Source organism: Artemia franciscana, unplaced genomic scaffold (genome assembly GCF_032884065.1).
Source record: "Artemia franciscana unplaced genomic scaffold, ASM3288406v1 Scaffold_1338, whole genome shotgun sequence".
NCBI lineage: Eukaryota > Metazoa > Arthropoda > Branchiopoda > Anostraca > Artemiidae > Artemia > Artemia franciscana.
Window position 1 is genome coordinate 1 of NW_027062797.1, and position 19,990 is coordinate 19,990.

At 34.5% G+C, this 19,990-nt stretch overlaps 1 protein-coding gene and 1 long non-coding RNA gene across 2 annotated transcripts in view; both read left to right on the forward strand.

Annotated features, from left to right (window-relative positions):
- Positions 1 to 2,090: 2,090 nt before the first annotated feature.
- LOC136042473 (uncharacterized) lies at positions 2,091 to 5,182 on the forward strand. The gene is made up of 2 exons (XR_010621319.1): positions 2,091 to 2,559; positions 4,748 to 5,182. It is a non-coding gene; the product is annotated as an uncharacterized LOC136042473 (long non-coding RNA).
- A 1,556-nt stretch (positions 5,183 to 6,738) lies between these two features.
- Positions 6,739 to 19,990, forward strand: part of LOC136042474 (kinesin-like protein CG14535) — a 44,653-nt gene continuing 31,401 nt past the window's right edge. The window contains exons 1-4 of the mRNA XM_065727431.1: positions 6,739 to 6,745; positions 12,345 to 12,384; positions 12,766 to 12,898; positions 16,385 to 16,511. Of these exons, the coding sequence (XP_065583503.1) occupies positions 6,739 to 6,745; positions 12,345 to 12,384; positions 12,766 to 12,898; positions 16,385 to 16,511 (307 nt within the window). The remainder of the gene's footprint in view (positions 6,746 to 12,344; positions 12,385 to 12,765; positions 12,899 to 16,384; positions 16,512 to 19,990) is intronic.

Here is a 19,990-nt window from a genome sequence, read left to right on the forward strand (position 1 = left end):
AAAAAAAAATTTTTTTAATTTTATATTATTTCCAGAAAATTCCCTTGGGAAGAAGAGATGAATAAAATTAAAATTTCTTGCAAAAGTCAAGCAAATCCTCAACTTTTTTTTTCGAATTTTCGATACGATTTTAGATTTGATTCGGCTTTAACTATATTTGATAACTAGGCATGTCGCTGCAAGACTTCCTTTGCATAATTTACAAATTGTGCTACTGAATTTTGGACCTTAACTTCTGGATCTTGGAATTGGTGATGAAATCGAATTTGAATTTTCGACACTCTGAGATTCCATTTTAGCTTCTCTGTTTTTCCGGAATCATTGTAATTTTTGCTTCACATTTCACTGAATCTCAAAAATTTTGGGTTGCTCCCCCCCTCCCTTGTGACGCCCCTACCTGGTATAATGTAGACAGAAAGCAGAATCAACTCGCATTTACATGCATTGTGGCTTCCATTCGAGTTTGGCTTCTGAATAATTTCTTAGACCACACTGCTTTTCTTTTTACGAAAAATTAAGCAAGTAAAAACAGGTTTTAATTTCAACAAAGCACTGGATAATACTTTTCTATTAACGGAAAATTAAGCAAGAAAAAACGGGTTTTAATTTCAACAAAGCATTGAAAGTAGAGTTGTGAGAAATAGTCAAACTTTAGCGTAAAGAGTGGGGCGTTGAGGAAGGGACAGCCCCTTTCATATACGAAATGATTTCTATTCATTTTAATTGTTAATGTCAGTCCTTGCGCTTTCACCAAGGCATCAAACACTTTGTGGTAACGAACTGAAATAAGGAGCGACCCGGCTCAATAGTAACTGAACTGTAAAAACGGAATATTGATACCGATAGGTAAATCAAAAAAAATTTTTTTTTATGCTGATTTTAAATATATAAGTTTTGTCAAGTTTAGTCTTACCCATCAAAAGTTACAAGCCTGAGAAAATTTGTCTTATTTTAGAAAATGGGGGGAAACACCCCCAAAAAGTCATAGCTCACAAAAGTCGACAATCACACCATCAGATTCAGCATCTCAGAGAACCCTATTGTAGAAATTTCAAGCTGCTATCTACAAAAATGCGGAATTTTGTATTTTTTGCCACCTACTCACTCCTGAAATCCAATGGTCGTTTGATTAGAATAAGAACCTTTTTTAAAGTACTGATACTAAAAACCTTTAGCTTGAAGAGCAAGAGATTAAGGAGGTAGCAGCCCTAATCATATATGGAGTAATTTGTGTTCGTTTTAATTATAATGTTGCTCCTTACTTTCAACTCTAGTTTCTAGTATATTTCATAGCATAATTTTGATTTTTTCAATTTTAATCTTAGATTAACAGTTATCAGTTGCCATATTTCAAGTCACTTAGCATTTCGCGCTGGAATGTGTTTTGGTGCGCTGGATTTAGGATCGTTTTTTCGAGAGGGCGATGGTTCAAATTCTAGTGTACCCAATTATTTGGTTTGGGATAGGGGTCAGTGGTGTGACTGTAAGCTCAGACACAGTCGACCCAGCTCTAAATGGGTAAAGTGGCGTGCGAAAGCACAGGATGGATCGCCCCTAACCCCCCCATTGCACTTCCTGGCTGAAGGGCTGAGAAATGGATATCAGCACCGCCAGTAGGGACTCTTAAAGTCCATTACCATATTCTTTACCTTTACCTTACAGCAAGTATTTGGAATTTAAAGAATTACAAAGTGTCCTTTTTTATACTTTTATACTTTCTCTCTCTCTCTCTCTCTCTCTCTCTCTCTCTCTCTCTCTCTCTCTCTCTCTCTCTCTCTCTCTCTCTCACTCTCTTTCACTCCCTCTCTCTCTCACTCTCTCTCAGGCCTCAAGTTTTAGAAATAGTACTAGTACTAGAAATAAAAATAATACTCTAATACCAGTTATTCTAGTTTCCATGTATTGCTCATGGGATTGTATTGTGTTAGCTAATATATTATGAGCTTATATAATATGAGCTAATATGGAAATAATGGGGCAATGGTTATTATTACACGTTCATAATATTGTAAACCTTTTCCATTATATCTCTGCGATCTGTATGCATCAAGAATAACAGTAAATTCAAACCCCCCCCCCCCCTCTGTGCAAGACAACTAATCAAGATTTTGAGAGGGGCCTCTTGTTTACAAGGGAAGAGAGGGGTGAAACCGTGCATTTAAAGGATTTTGACCCCTACAAGGTTTGTCTCTAAAGATACCAACTTCCTTTTTACACAAATTGATGAAACAAAATCACGAAGAAAGGAGAAAATGAGGACAATAAACAGCCAGTTTTGGTCAAGATTTCGCTTGACCATCCTCAGTACAGAACAAACCTTAAGCAAAACAAAAAACCAAAATAGATTGACCCTTTCTAGGATGGGATTATTATTTAGAAGTTATTTGTAAATATTTCTTTCCTTTGCAGGTTGGGACCTGTTGTACCAGTTGCTGCGTTCAGATTTTTGAAGCCTTTGGCTCTTGTTGTTCGAAACCCAAATTTCAGTTGGAAGCTCCAGGTGTACATGTAGAGTTAAATTAGTACATTAGTATTTTACAAAATTAAAAAAAAAAAAAGGTAAGAAACAGATTTAATTTCCTAGTTTAAATTAGGCTGATTTGGCAACTGTACAAAAATAAAAAAAATAATTTTTTTTAAATTTTATCATATCATTTCCAGAAAATTCCCTTGGGAAGAAGAGATGAATAAAATTAAAATTTCTTGCAAAAGTCAAGCAAATCCTCAACTTTTTTTCGGATTTTCGATACGATTTTCGATTTGATTCGGCTTTAACTATATTTGATAACTAGGCATGTCGCTGCAAGACTTCCTTTGCATAATTTACAAATTGTGCTACTGAATTTTGGACCTTAACTTCTGGATCTTGGAATTGGTGTTGAAATCGAATTTGAATTTTCGACCCTCTGAGATTCCATTTTAGCTTCTCTGTTTTTCCGGAATCATTGTAATTTTTGCTTCGCATTTCACTGAATCTCAAAAATTTTGGGTTGCTCCCCCCCCCCTCCCTTGTGACGCCCCTACCTGGTATAATGTAGACAGAAAGCAGAATCAACTCGCATTTACATGCATTGTGGCTTCCATTGTTCAAATCTTGTCCTAATTAAAGCCTCCAAACTGGGTCTAGTTTAAATGTTATGAGGTATTTGAAAACTGTAGTTGTCTGTTGTTTTTCTTCTTCTTCCTCCAAGGAAACTGAGTCCAAGCTTCTTCTGTTTTCTTCTGCACCTGCACCCAAAGAACAAAAGCTGCTTCGCTATTGTGACAAACGCTAGGTTAAAAGATGTGATACTGTCATTACTTGGTTTTATTTCATATGGAAAGAACAGTCGAGTTTGGCTTCTGAATAATTTCTTAGACCACACTGCTTTTCTTTTTACGAAAAATTAAGCAAGTAAAAACAGGTTTTAATTTCAACAAAGCACTGAACAATACTTTTCTATTAATGGAAAATTAAGCAAGAAAAAACGGGTTTTAATTTCAACAAAGCATTGAAAGTAGAGTTGTGAGAAATAGTCAAACTTTAGCGTAAAGAGCGGGGCGTTGAGGAAGGGACAGCCCCTTTCATATACGAAATGATTTCTATTCGTTTTAACTGTTAATGTCACTTCTTGCGCTTTCACCAAGGCATCAAACACTTTGTGGTAACGAACTGTAATAAGGAGCGACCCGGCTCAATAGTAACTGAACTGTAAAAACGGAATATTGATACCAATAGGTAAATAAAAAAAAGTGTTTTTTAATGCTGATTTTAAATATATAAGTTTTGTCAAGTTTAGTCTTACGCATCAAAAGTTACAAGCCTGAGAAAATTTGTCTTATTTTAGAAAATAGGGGGAAACACCCCCAAAAAGTCATAGCTCACAAAAGTCGACAATCACACCATCAGATTCAGCATCTCAGAGAACCCTACTGTAGAAATTTCAAGATGCTATCTACAAAAATGCGGAATTTTGTATTTTTTGCCACCTACTCACTCCTGAAATCCAATGGTCGTTTGATTAGAATTACATAAAAACTTGTTTTTTAATTGAAAGTAAGGAGTAACATTAAAACTTACAACGAACAGAAATTACTCCGTATATGAAATGGGTTGTCCCCTCCGCAATCCCTTGCTCTTTACGCTAAAGTTTTTAATTTGTTTAAAAAGCAGCATTGTGGCAAAGAGTCTGAAGTTATAGTGCCCTCTTTAAGAGCTAAAGTGATTTATATATATGATAAAATGATATATATATATATATATATATATATATATATATATATATATATATATATTGTATAATATATTAGTTCTTCATCAATTTTTTGATGGTTTTATCTTCGTGGGGCTCTTAGAAAATGTAAATTTTTTAAATCATACCTTATCTACTCATGAAAGTTTTTGCCCAGAAAATTTCTTTTCCGCCAAAAACTTATCTATGCTACCCCCGCCCCTCCTTAGGTAGTGCTCTTTTTCACATTTAGCATTTCTCTTGTATTGACTAATTTAGATTTAAGGAACACATTTGTATCTGTGATTTTCCTATATCACAAAATGTTCCAGGAAAGTCTAAAAGGATCTGTTAATAGCAAGCATAATTACATATGAAGAAAAAAGGTCTTGACCAGACATCGCAACCATCTTGAGGTTATCGCTCTTGTAATGTATTTAGCCAGTCTTCAAAATTTATCCTTTTATAAATTTTTTAGTTCGGAAAAACATATTGTCTATTGTCTGCAAATGATTGACTTTCCTTTTCTTTTCTAGATAATGAAGTAGCTGGGCAGTAAATTTCGTAACTCTGTATAAGCCTGTTTTCTGTTGCATTCGTCTTTTTGTGTATAGACGCTTATTTTTACATAAAAAGACAGTGCAGCAGAACTGGTTTCTTATAATTTTAAAGTTTAAATAAAAAAAACAAGGGTTCTAAACCTCAAGTTAAATAGAATCTGAGTAAAATTCGCGTATATTTTTTTTGCTCCCCTTTTTATATTTTACTAAAAAAATAGAACCCTTAAAAAAATTTTAATCAATTTTCTTTTTTGCTCATCCTTCACCTAACGAATTTACTGCTCATTGAAGCTGTGCAATTATGTGGCCTCTGCTCCTGCCAAAGAACCTCTTCCTGACTCAACATACAAGAACATTTTTTTATTTTATATTTATATATAAATTTAATCAATAAAATATTGTTTCTTTGTATTCTTGCAAACTGCTTGTTGTTCTTAGATTTAGGGATAGTTCATAGGGACGGAGTACAAAATAGGGAAAATTAAAATAAATACATAACTATGTTTATCAAAATAATTAATGAAGAGCATTTATTATACACGAACAACTATTGTATACTTTCAACTTTAAGCATCCCCTTTTAAGAAGGGGATGCCATGGAGGAAAAGTGATTTTGTGGTTATGTTTCAAAAACAGTTTCGACAGACCTATTTCTGGGCCCGCCATTTTATTTTTGTGGATTAATGCTATAACTTAAAAAATGTAGCTAGGACTTTTTTTTATATATAGAGTGAACCTGATAAAAGTAGGAAGGGGATCTTGCTTGTCCAAAAACCCCAATGCTAGGGTTTACTGTATCTATATGCTCACTAATGGCGAAGTTATAATAATTATAAAATGACTAAAATAATTCATTCTGTCAAATATATTGACCATCGGGTAAAGAATAATTTCAATTGAAAATATATTGCGTATTCATTGAAGAGCCAATGCCACTAATTGTTTTGGGGAGTTAAATGAGGGTTGCACTACTCATATTAATGGCCTTTTCCGTTTCTTTTTGTGCTGGATTTCTACTTTCAATATAGGCTGTTTGGTTTAAGATTGTTAACTTAGTGGATTCGACATATGCCCGCTCTGATCTCTAAAATTGTGTCTTTTCTTTCGCAAAAATGTATCGTTTTCATGCATTGAATTTTTAAATGAAATAACAATGTATACAGTACTTTTGCGTTGACGATAGCTTCTGGTCTATGGATGAGCATACTAACCCCAAAAAACCTTTGGGCGTTTTCGTGAGTATCTAGGCTTGTATGAAAAGCCTAGAGGACACTTTTAAGAACCAAATAAAATTATTGAAGAAGAATTTTGATTTTTCAAAAGAACTTTGCAGTAAGGTCGTGGAAATACGGCATATATTTAATGACATTTTCCAAAATGTTGAAGATTAGCAAAAAAATATATAAAACGCCTTTTAAACCGTCGATTGTTGAAAAGACGTTACACTTTTGACTGTGGGGGGAGACCTGTACTTAACGCTTTTGGTCGGTAAAACTCGTGAAAATTTTGTTATAGTAGATTTTGAGTTGATCGTAAATCGAAAGTAACTCTAGAACAAAAGAGGTTATATTATTAAGCGTTAATTATTTATAGCATAAGTGCAATAGTATTTTTCATAAGCTTGCTATATGAGTGGGATCGAATATTAAACCTATTCCAATTTTCGGAATAGACCCTAAAACTTACTTAAAGATGCAAATCAGTGTTGTCAGCTAAGTCATACCACATCTGAAAACTTATACAATTATTGAAAAAATTTAACTCGAGTATAGAATATGAAAAATGGATTCTTAAGAATGTCAAAATTTTAGTTATTTTAGAAACTGCTTAGAGGTCAGAATCAAAATCCTACGGGCAAAACAATAAAATTCTACGGTTGAATCATAGGGTTTCAATGTCACGTGACCCATACGACATCGTTTATTGCTTGATAGCCAATGATTAACGCAGGGGTGGGGAATAAGTGCATGCATGGTAAGTGCAAACAAACACTACTTAGGAACAGTAGGGACATTTTTCCAAGACAGTGGAATTCAATTCAGTGGATATTGATTCAATCCAGTGCATATTATAAGCGCCTGAAAAAAAATGCAGAATAAGCTACTATCGCAATGATCATTTAGAGGATTAGCTCTTAATGTGAGACAAGTCTATATTTAATCATCTTATTGGTACATGCGCAGTTAGTGAATGCTCTATGTTTACTTAGTAATTCAATAATAAAACATAAAACCAGTGAAAGTCGTGCAACCAATGCCAAATTTCCACCGTGCAGGCGTAGTATTTCAGCCCCCCCCCCAATAAAAAAATATTAATAATCTATACCAACTTGCTTCGTTTTAGCTTATACTAGAATCTAATTAACAGAAAAATCACAGAAATTCTATTACGGATAAACCAAAACATGTTGACCATGCTGAAAAAACACATGCTTACCAGGTGTGGAAAAAGTCACCATGCTCTTTGGGAAACAAGTTCTTTCTGCTGTTGTAATTGAAAATACCCTTTATAACAATTTTTTGCCATACCCTTTTAACAATTGATTCGAGATATAAAGCTCAACCCCCTTTTCATAGATTGTTGGCAACTGTAGTATTTTTTTTAGTAATGACCTTAGTGCAATCAGGCTGTCTAAACATAGGAATTGACTATCCCTTGTGAGGTGTTTCTTTACCTACCGTAACGGTGATACTAGTATATAGCTAGTAAGATTGGTGGATACTCAGAAGAATATCCATTGATATCCTGTTATATCTCTAGAAGCCGTATTATTAATCCTTTGGATGAGTATAAACAGCTTTCTATGAGCTCTGCAGAACACGGGCATTCATTTTTGGGAACAAGCTTTGTGTAAAATTTGAAGAGAAATCCCTGCTGGTGTAGAACAAAACAGTAATTGTAATAACAATATCACCCAGATCAGTCGGTAAAGATGACCAGCCAATAAGTAGAAATCCATTGCCCCCAGACATTCTGGCTAAGGCCACCTTTGGTTGGTGCCAGACCAAATCAACGAGGGAGTAATTACTCGTATTCTTTTGTCCCACCTTGTTATTTCTGTGCACTTCTAACATAGGGCAACTCTTCTACAGTTTCCAGTAATTTCGCAGGTTCAAATTATTTTTTTGAACCTAGCTATGATACCATTACTTGAACCCTCCTATGATAACTCCACCCCAAAAACAAGAAAAAAAAATCAAGATAAATAAGAATGTAAAATAAATACTATAGGATATTCTGCCTATATTTTGAAAAGTAGGCAAAATATTTCAAGATTCTTTCTTTTGTTCATATTTTCTTTTTGGCTGTTTAGTTTTGCACGTGGTGAAATTTTCGGCTAGGGGGGGGGGGGGCTCATGGAGGGAAATATTGGAGGAGTTTTCAGAGGGCCACTTTGTTTGATTGGGAATTTTTTTACAGGAGGATATTTCCAAGGGAAAATTTTCCGAGGGAATATAACATCCATTAATCTAAAGGAAAAGCTTATATTTTAACGAGGCTTATTTTGACACGTCGAATTGACGAGTATTTTCACAAGGCCCTATTACCATAAGGTATCCATGCAAATATTTATGTGTTGTGTAATATTTAACACATAAACGCTAAAATAAGCTGAATAAGCTAACTATAAATAAACCACTTTTTATTTCCTTAATCATGTCCAAAGACTATTTGTATAAAACCCAAAAGCACATATATACACTTATTAAAAAAAAAGAAAAAAAAAAGCAAATTTGACATCATGTTACACGTTTAAGGCTAAAAGCCATTTCAATCAAAATGCTTGAGCATTGTGCAAGTTAGGTTTACTTTTGCAGCCATTAGGGTAGCCATTAGTCATTAGGGCAAGGGCCCCCAAGGGTATGAGTAACTACTTATTTTATTCAGAAGGACTAATAAATAAATCCTTGAGGATAAATAAATTTGTTAGACATTGTCGAATTCAAGATCATAAGGCTATTTTTATCCTGAGATGAATATATGTTGTTTTCCAAAAGACATCTCAGGAAAATGACCAAAAGTTATAGAAATAATATTTCTTATGAAAATATTAATTTGTCAATTATATTAGAAAGATGAGAACGTTATACCTTGATAGACTACGAATCGAACAGAAATCTCACTGATTTTTTTTTAAAGATTCCCTTTTTTATACAAAAGAAAAAAAAATGAGGTACATAGCATATTTTAGGGCAAAGGCTCATTGATAAATTTTAAAAGAAACAAAGACAAAGTAACATTTCGAATAAAACATTGAGCAAAAGTAAATCCAATTGCTTGACGGATTATATTCCCTACTATTCTCTATATCCTCTATCAAACTAAGATCAAATAGAGCCTAAATTTTGGAATATTTGGAAAGGACTCTTCTGAAATGGAATAAAAAGTTTTAATGTTTTTTTGTTTTTTTTAATAAGTCAGAAGTGATTGAAAGGTAACAAGGCTCATTAATTAACTCTTTGGCATATAGTCCATTCGCTACAAAACACTAAGTGAAACTGGAGGTCAAAATAGTTTTTTGAATGAGAAAGAATGAAGTGATGTCAAAATTTACTGCTCATGGGCCCACTCCCCTCTATTTGTGCTGTTATTTAGCTCAAATGGCCCACTTATTACGTGTAAGCTTAGACTTCAAGCCGAATCTTCCGATATACCATATCAATACAATTCTACTTACTCTTATCTTACGTCTGCGAACACGATGAAGCCGCGTTGCCAACTGGACAGTGTTCAGCGTCTGGTGATATTCTGTCTGCCCACCAGAAACCCGAGCGTGAGCAATGACTGTTGTCTGGCACGTGACAACAATCCTAGAAAAATTCCATAATAAATCAATTTAGCGATTTAATTCCAAGGTTTTGTTGGAATGGAACCGCAAGAACTGGTAAGAATAATACGGTAAATGTTTAGATTCGTTCCAAGTGCTCTAAAGTGGGTATTATTGCATATAGCAAGATTCTGACGATCGCATATTATTTCTTTTGACGATTATTTCTTTGTCATTATTAGAGAAGCGTAGGCTATTCATTTTTTAGGTTTCTAAAATCCCCCTCCAACGAGACTAAAAATGCGTAAAGTGGGTTTCCTTAGATGTAACATTACCAATAGAGTGAAGGGTATTAGTCCATGAGCCCCGTGGGCAGCGGGCCGAGGTCTGTATTCTGTATTTATTTAAAAGATTGATAAAACTAAAAAAACTCAAACGAGGCTTATTGAATAAATATAGAATACAGACCTCGGCCTGCTACCCACAGGTCTCATAGACTAGTATGCTTCGCTCTATAGGAAATGTTTACTGTAAGAAGGCCCAATTTATACATTTTTAGTTTGCCCCATGGATGAGGAGGGTCAACCAGAAATGGATGCGCTTCCAGAATTGACATTTCTAAGTGCTCTAAACTGGAACGAAACTAAACATTTACCAAGAATACTCTTCCATTCAATTTAAATTCCACCCCCAGGAGTCTTCTTTGCCTAATTGGGAAAGAGGTTGGTATAGGTTACTTCTGCCGACTGGGTTAGGGAGCGGTTTAAATTTGAAAAAAAAAACTGTACTTTCGTTGAAAAGATTAAGAAAAGGAACATATTCTTCATCTCCCAACATTTTCATTAATTTACGCCTTGGCAGGGGAAGGGGCTCAAGTCTAATGGATCAGAATCTTAGAGGTCACAGTTAGATGTGGCTTCGCCTACTAGTCATAAACTATCTGTAAATTTTCCCCTGCATCCTCTCACTCCCCACCCCTAATTGTTTTACAGAAGTAACTTTTTCATTTACCAAATTCACCTTTATTTTTTATCCTCGCCTTTCAGAAATATTGGCTAAGGGCTCCGAGAAGCAAAGAAATCTGATATGGATTCAAAGAATATGCCGACACTCGTCTATTTTCTAGCTAAAACGCTCACTCGGCACCCTGAATGCCTTGTATTCTATGAGGCACTAGCCTACATGATCATAGCTATCAACCCCCATTGGACAGTCCCCCGCCTTAAAAGAGTAGGCTATTCTTACTAAAGGGACGTACAATGTTTTTTTTGGATCGAATAATCATAACAAATCGATGGGGAAGTCAATAATAAAAAATAAATGGTAAAATTCTAGTTAATTGACTTCTTGCTATCTCAGAAAGAGTTTAGGTTAGGAAAATTAAACTTTCAGGGATGAATCTACAGACTAAAGTATGTCCCGGGAAGGTATTTTAAAGTATCCACCTCCACTCCTTCTCCCTCTAGAGGGCCCTGAAATTTGCCTACATGACAGGTCTAAACCTATTGAAATTTTGACAAAACAACATTTTATCTTAATTTTCAGTTACTAGTTGCTTTTTCTCTGCCTTTAGTTCTGAAAATGCAATTCCTGTTATTTGAGTAGAATTTTGAGCCATATCAACATTTTTTTTCAAAATTTAGGAAATATATTTGCATATCTTTAAAACCTTATAAAATAGAACTGAGCAAAGTTATGAAGCTGAAAACAATTTTGTTGTACTTCAATTAAGCAGAAGATCTATTTTGCAAGGTTTCAATTTTATAAGACACATATTTTTAAAGGTCAGCAAAGGTCAGGGCCCTCTAGAGGGAGAAAGAGTAGAGGTAGTTGCTTCAAAATACCTTCCCGGAACATACTTTAGTCTGTAGATTCATCCCTGAAAGTTTCATTCTCTTAACATAAACCCTTTCCGAGATATCGAACGAGATAGTGGGGCGAGGTCTGTAATTCTATATTTATTCAATAAGCCTCGTTTGAGTTTTTTTTTAGTTTTATCAATCTTTTAAATAAATACAGAATACAGTGTAATGACATTGTAGATGATTTATTTATGCATAGAAATAAACTGAGAAAATTTGCAATTTTATAAGAAAGATGTAAAAAAAATGAGACATGGCTCTATTTCATGGTGCTCACGAAAAGATACTACCCTGTTGACATATAGTCAGAGCAAAATTAGAAGTTCAAAATAGCATAAACTGTTCTTCATAAAATGGGGCCAATGCCCCTCAAACTAATGCTGTAACACTATAGCATAATTATCCTTTAACGAAAAAAATGGTGTTCGGAACATCTCTCTAAAATTAGTTTTGAATCTCATCGCCGATTAGAATCATAAATATTTTGTTTCGGCTTTTTAAAGTTGTCGTTAAAGCATTCATTACGATGCAGCATTTCATCAGAAAGTTGGGGTCTCCATATGGCACCCCACTTTCCTCCTGTTCATCCTAGACCCCACGCTGCTGTTTAAAAATTTGTTAGTTGTTTGATTGATGAATTGTGGATACAAAAGGGTTGACTTAGTAAAGATTAATGTTTCTCTTAGCATATGGCCTTATTTATTGTTTATGAAGAAACCCTTTTGTATGTGTCGCAACAAGAGCTGCTCTGACCTTGTTTTGCCAAGTTTTCATCTTCTCTTCAAGTTCAGTGTTGTTCAGAGATTGAAAAGACCTTGTTTTTCAAGCTGCTCTGACCTTGTTTTGCCAAGTTTTCATCTTCTCTTCAAGTTCAGTGTTGTTCAGAGATTAAATATAGAATTACAGACCTCGCCCCACTACCCACGGGTCAGAGATTGAAAAGAAAATAATGTGCATGGATTTTCTTATGTGTTACACAATAGGTAACGAAATATAACACATCCTAGCGATGAGACTGTGGCATTTTTTCCTGTTGTGAGGTAGTCCATTGAGGATTTTATATTACAATTATTTATGCGTTATAGAATAAGCTTAACAACATTCTAAAGGAGGCTCCTCATAGCAATTTCACGATCGGTATAGCCAAACGCAGTTAAAACGGTATAAAAGTACCCGGGGTGGGGGGGGGGAGGTTGGGGTCTTTTCTCTCCGAAATTCTGGATTTTATTTAATTTCTGTTCACATCTTCTTGAAATTAACAAATAACTATTTATTTGGTAAAATTCTTACCGGTTCTTGCGATTCCATTCCAACAAAACCTTGGAATTAAATCGCTAAATTGATTTATTATGGAATTTTTCTAGGATTGTTGTCACGTGCCAGACAACAGTCATTGCTCACGCTCGGGTTTCTGGTGGGCAGACAGAATATCACCAGGCGCTGAACACTGTCCAGTTGGCAACGCGGCTTCATCGTGTTCGCAGACGTAAGATAAGAGTAAGTAGAATTGTATTGATATGGTATATCGGAAGATTCGGCTTGAAGTCTCAGCTTACACGTAATAAGTGGGCCATTTGAGCTAAATAACAGCACAAATAGAGGGGAGTGGGCCCATGAGCAGCAAATTTTGACATCATTTCATTCTTTCTCATTCAAAAAACCATTTTGACCTCCAGTTTCACTTATTGTTTTGTAGCGAATGGACTATATGCCAAAGAGTTAATTAATGAGCCTTGTTACCTTTCAATCACTTCTGACTTATTAAAAAAAAAAAAAATATTAAAACTTTTTATTCCATTTCAGAAGAGTCCTTTCCAAATATTCCAAAATTTAGGCTCTATTTGATCTTAGTTTGATAGAGGATATAGAGAATAGTAGGGAATATAATCCGTCAAGCAATTGGATTTACTTTTGCTCAATGTTTTATTCGAAACGTTACTTTGTCTTTGTTTCTTTTAAAATTTATCAATGAGCCTTTGCCCTAAAATATGCTATGTACCTCATTTTTTTTTCTTTTGTATAAAAAAGGGAATCTTTAAAAAAAAATCAGTGAGATTTCTGTTCGATTCGTAGTCTATCAAGGTATAACGTTCTCATCTTTCTAATATAATTGACAAATTAATATTTTCATAAGAAATATTATTTCTATAACTTTTGGTCATTTTCCTGAGATGTCTTTTGGAAAACAACATATATTCATCTCAGGATAAAAATAGCCTTATGATCTTGAATTCAACAATGTCTAACAAATTTATTTATCCTCAAGGATTTATTTATTAGTCCTTCTGAATAAAATAAGTAGTTACTCATACCCTTGGGGGCCCTTGCCCTAATGACTAATGGCTACCCTAATGGCTGCAAAAGTAAACCTAACTTGCACAATGCTCAAGCATTTTGATTGAAATGGCTTTTTGCCTTAAACGAGTAACATGATGTCAAATTTGTTTTTTTTTCTTTTTTTTTCTTTTTTTTGAATAAGTGTATATATGTGCTTTTGGGTTTTATACAAATAGTCTTTGGACATGATTAAGGAAATAAAAAGTGGTTTATTTATAGTTAGCTTATTCAGCTTATTTTAGCGTTTATGTGTTAAATATTACACAACACATAAATATTTGCATGGATACCTTATGGTAATAGGGCCTTGTGAAAATACTCGTCAATTCGACGTGTCAAAATAAGCCTCGTTAAAATATAAGCTTTTCCTTTAGATTAATGGATGTTATATTCCCTCGGTAAATTTTCCCTTGGAAATATCCTCCTGTAAAAAAATTCCCAATCAAACAAAGTGGCCCTCTGAAAACTCCTCCAATATTTCCCTCCGTGAGCCCCCCCCCCCTAGCCGAAAATTTCACCACGTGCAAAACTAAACAGCCAAAAAGAAAATATGAACACAAGAAAGAATCTTGAAATATTTTGCCTACTTTTCAAAATATAGGGAGAATACCCTATAGTATTTATTTTACATTCTTATTTATCTTGATTTTTTTTTCTTGTTTTTGGGGTGGAGTTATCATAGGAGGGTTCAAGTAATGGTATCATAGCTAGGTTCAAAAAAATAATTTGAACCTGCGAAAGAGTTGCCCTATGTTAGAAGTGCACTGAAATAACAAGGTGGGACAAAAGAATACGAGTAATTACTCCCTCGTTGATTTGGTCTGGCACCAACCAAAGGTGGCCTTAGCCAGAATGTCTGGGGGCAATGGATTTCTACTTATTGGCTGGTCATCTTTACCGACTGATCTGGGTGATATTGTTATTACAATTACTGTTTTGTTCTACACCAGCTGGGATTTCTCTTCTTTCATTGATCAGTCCATTTGCCCTAATACAAAAATTTGAGCGAGGGTACTTTTTACCCTCTAGTACCAAAAGTGGTACTTTGCGTTGATATTTTACCGACTCAAATTTTTCACCCGACTGGCTTGAAACACATAGGTAGGGCTGTCTTCCCTCCACCCGTACGTGACACCTATGTCGACAACTATAGTGTATGATACCAGTTCACCCCTTGCAATCGAGTACATGACCACTAGTTGGGTATCAGAAGGTTTTTCTATTCGAAAAGCCATTAAAGGGTAATTTTTTTTACTTAATTAAATAACAGGCAATCAGACTTTCAAGTCAGAACCAAGCAAATTTTGAATTGACAGATCTTTATTAGAACTAAGCAATCAATAGTTTAAACAAAGAAACTTTTCAAAAAGTCATCAAGCCCTATTCAAAAAAAGTATTGGGTATCGTCCAACAGACGTAAATCAGAAGATTTTCCGGTCTTGAGAGACTTTACTTGAACGGACAACGTGACTTTTTACGAAAGAATGCGCAAAACGCGTGGCATTACTTCCTCTGCAACCGGGAAGCTCAATATCTACTTTTTATATACTTCTAAATTTAATAGACTATCTCGGAATTTTAAATTAACAGCAATTTAGTCCTCAATGGAGCGAAATCGTAGTTTAGTGCCCCAAATTGGCAGAAAACGCTACTTTCTCGTTGCAGAATCTTTTTGATCACTTTGAAAGGGCTTTAGATCATTTTATTTCCGTTCAAAGAAGCCCTCTTCCGATATCCGAGGCCGTCGGTTTGATACAATTGCCCCAGGGAAAAAAAAAAAAAAAAATAAGCACGTATCCTAGATCTTTCATCTGGAAAAAAATTCTACGTTTTTGTAGATTAGAGCTTGAAACCACCATAGTAGGGCTTTCTAATATTCTGGGATTTAATTCTGGGATTTTCATTAATATTTTGTGCCTTTTATGGAGGTCTCTCCGAAGTTCTCGACAATCAGGCAAATTTTCTCTGGCTCGTAGCGATTAATACGTAATATTAGCTTAATGAGCTTTATATATTTAAAATCAGTATAAAAAGTGAATTCTTTTGATGTATCATTTGTCATCAAAAGTTATTTTTTTTAGAGTCGAAATCGCTCCTTACTTAATGTTCGCTGCCACGAACTGTTTGATTTTACAAATTTATTCTAGGCGTGTTTTGGAATATAGTTAGAATTGTCCCGAGTTCCTTCTTCTCTTCTTTCTTTTTTATTTATCTTAATTTCCCTTTGGTTTCTCTATTTTACAATTAGATAAAAATTTTCAAGGGGAATGAGGAGGAAGGGTTATTTTGTAGGAAGAATATCAAATTAAGCCAAAAAAGTATGGGACAACTTCTGCTTTAATTATTTTTCCACATAATTTTTTCCTTTTTTGATATTTTATGATGTGTCAAGATTATATAACAGGACCACTTGAATGAAAGGATGGTGGTTTAGTTATATTTTTATATCTGGTTTAAAGTAAATCTACAAAAACCTCCCAAAAACCAATACAGCAGAGTAACTTATGCACACGTCATTGACTAGAAACAGTTGTAACTTTTAAATTATCTTCAAATTCTTTTGAACTTTGTGTGTTCCATAGATTTTCAACGCTTTATTAGTTTGTCCTTTTTACTGGAATTGATTTGCTTAATGTTTATGTTTAGGGTTTACCAACGTCCTACATGCGAGGAGGATCTCCAGATAATTATATGAAGACCTCTGGAGATGAGGGATCAACCTCTGCTGAAATATCGAGCAGTGAAATGAGTTGTGATACTGTTATTTACCTAGGTAAGTGTGCGTTTCTACGAATAATCCTTGCCTTATTTACCGTGCATAATTTTTGCTGAAAATTGCTTGGGAGTTGAGCCGTATAGATGCCAAAATAAATCTCTCCACGATGGAACTATCTCGATATGATTCGGTCCTCTTGTACGAGAAAGTTGAGTGTGATTCTTTCTTGAGGAAACCTGTAGACATCCAGCTCGATCATCGCTCTGTATTATTCTTGTCTTAGGCTTATTGCCAAATGTGGAAGCTTGCATTTTGCCGAGACTCCTAAAACCCCAGTGGCACCAATCACCTTAACTCTTTGAGCTATCTCGACCAGTGCCACCGTTTTTTTTGGCAAATACTTAGAAACATAATATGGCCAGATTAGCTACAAGTGAAAACATCCTTTACTTTTTTTTCCATTTTTTTTTATTGGCTGAACCCTGATGATTTATTTTGATACATTTTGTTACTTGTGCAGACTGTTGAATGGCTAGACAAAGCATAGACACAACATTGCAAAAATAAATCCTCTTAGACAAACGTGACAGTGAATTTGGTTCATTAACACAAATAAAAAAAGTTATTTTTATTAAAAAAATACGGTAATTTGGTTTAAAAATTTTATTTACACTTCCAAAATATATTTAAATTTGATTTTATCATATTTAGCTACTGCTCGCAAGACATTAAAAAGTACGACTGCTTCGAGCAGCTCACTGGCATCACAATCATTAGCCTTGTTCTAATAATACTGAATTTACTAAAATATCTTCTGCATCTTACTTCTGAAAAAGATCACATTAAAAATTACACTTGGCTAATGAAGATTAATACAAAGGAGGTAACATACAAATTCAATACCAGCGAGAGTCTATATATAAATTTCAGAAATTCATTGTGTAATTGACATAACTTAAAACTTGCTCTTCTTTTATGAGATGTTCAACGTTTGGTGCGAGTCTAAAATTTTTATCCTCTTCATCGTATTGTAATTCCAACATGCTCAAATTTGCACACGCCCAAAATTGTGCTAAGTGGCAACATATTCTGTTACAGAATATCTGTAACAGTCGTTGCCACTTTCCCTATGACTAAAATTCTTCCTGGGATAGTGGCAATCAATCATAAGGAGCATTTATTAGAACTTCATGGTTACATTTTACATTAAAGGAGCATATCTTGGTTACATTTTGAGCATTCTTGGCTATTTTTGGTTCAGTTTGGCGCAAAAGAAAGTCTATTTAGCTATGATTCATTCAGAGGAGTGGAATGCTTTATTTAGTTGTGCTTTTTACCTTGCTTATTTACTCATTTTCTAAAATTTAAGTAAGCGGAAAAAGGCTGTGTCTTAGACAATTTTGAATCTATTTTTGCTTTGTAGGCAAAAGATCTACTCACAGTAGCGTTTTATCGTGGAGAATTTACTGATACTAGACGGCCCCATTAAACTTGCAAAAAAAAAAGTCTGATTCGGGTTGAGTGTAGCAAACAAATAAAACAGAGCAGTAAATAAAGTAATTTCTGTTTTTTAAGTTTTAATGTCGCTCCTTACTTTCAGTTAAAAAAACTAGTTTTTTTTTATGTAATTTCTGAACGTTTCTGAATTAATGCATGTTTGATTTTGGCTCTCCACACATAAATTATTAAAATGAAATTTGCATATTAATTCCTTTTTTGGCTAAATGGCTTTCTCTTAGTTTTGATCAGGATTTTGAGAAATAAGGGATGGGGAAGGAGGCCTAGTTGCCATGCAATTTTTCGGTTACATAAAAAGGCAACCATAAATTTTCATTTTTAACGAATTTTTTTATTAGTAAAAAATATACGTAACTTAAGAAGTAACTTACGTAAACTTTTATATTCTTTAATTTTTATTATGTATATGAGGGGGTTTGTACCCTCGTTAATACCTCGTTCTTTACACTAAATCGTAAGTTTTCTCCCAATTCTTTAAGAATGAACCATGAATCAGAAAGGCCGTAGAATAAATAGTTGAAATTACTAAAAATTCTATAGCATAAAGAGCGAGGTATTTATCTTCTCCTAAATACATCGCTCTTTATGCTAAAGTATTTTTAGAACCCCTCATATGCGTAATAATCTCTATTCGTTTTAAGTTTCAATGCTACTCTTTACTTTCAATTGAAAAAACTTTTCCATGTTTATTTTTTCATTGTTTTTTATAGTAATTTTAGAAAATCCTGCGCCCTTTTCATTGAATTTCTGTTCCCCCATGACATATTTCTCTAAAGAAAGATCCTCCCACGTAGCCCTTCCCCTCAACCCCACCCCCCAAACCAAAAAAGCCCCCTGAAAACGTCTGTACACTTCCCAATAACCATTATTGTATGTAAACACGGGTCAAAGTTTGTAACTTGCAGTCCCTCCCCCAGGGATTATGGGGGAGTAAGTCATTCCTAAAGACATAGTTATTATGGTTTTCGACTATTTTTGAAACATCCTCCCACGTAGCCCCCTCCCCTCAACCCCACCCCCAAAACCAAAAAAAGTCCCCTGAAAACGACTGTACACTTCCCAATAACCATTATTATATGTAAACACTGGTCAAAGTTTGTAACTTGCAGCCCCTCCCCCAGGGACTCTGGGGGAGTAAGTAATTTCCAAAGACATAGTTATTATAGTTTTTGACTATGCGGGACAAAATGGCTATCTCAAAATTATGATCTGTTGACTTTGGAGAAAAAATGAGCGTGGGAGGGGGCCTAGGTGCCCTCCAATTTTTTGGTCACTTAAAAAGGGCACTAGAACTTTTCATTTCCGTTAGAATGAGCCGTCTTGCGACATTCTAGGACCACTTGGTCGTTACGATGACCTCTGAAAAAAAAAACAAAAAAAACAAACAAATAAACACGCACCCGTGATTCGTTTTCTGGCAAAAAATACGAAATTCCACATTTTTGTAGATAGGAGCTTGAAAATTTTGCAATATGGTTCTCTGATACGCCGAATGCAATGGTGTGATTTTCGTTAAGATTCTGTGACTTTTAGGGGGTGTTTCTCCTGTTTTCCAAAATAAGGCAAATTTTTTCAGGCTCGTAACTTTTGATAACAAAGACTAAATTTGATGAAACTTATATATTTAAAATCAGCATGAAAATCTGATTCTTTTGATGTATATTTTAGCATCAAAATTCCGTTTTTTAGAGTTTCGTTTACTATTGAGCTGGGTCGCTCCTTACTACAGTTCGTTACCACGAACTGTTTGAAAAAGAAAGCCATAACAAATTTGTTTTCGCTTTTATTTACTGACACTAAACTTCACGAAGTATGTACTCGAAGATGCCTTATAGAGCCCATGTAATTATCCACACTAAATGAGAGTTGTGATAAATATTACTTCACTGATTTATCTATGTGTGTTTCAATTTTCTTGTCACCTGCTTTATTTTACGTCTGCAGATTTCATAGGTTGCGGTTTTTCATGATTAATTTGTTCTTTATTTTCTCGTGAGTCTCCTTATTCTTGTCCTAAA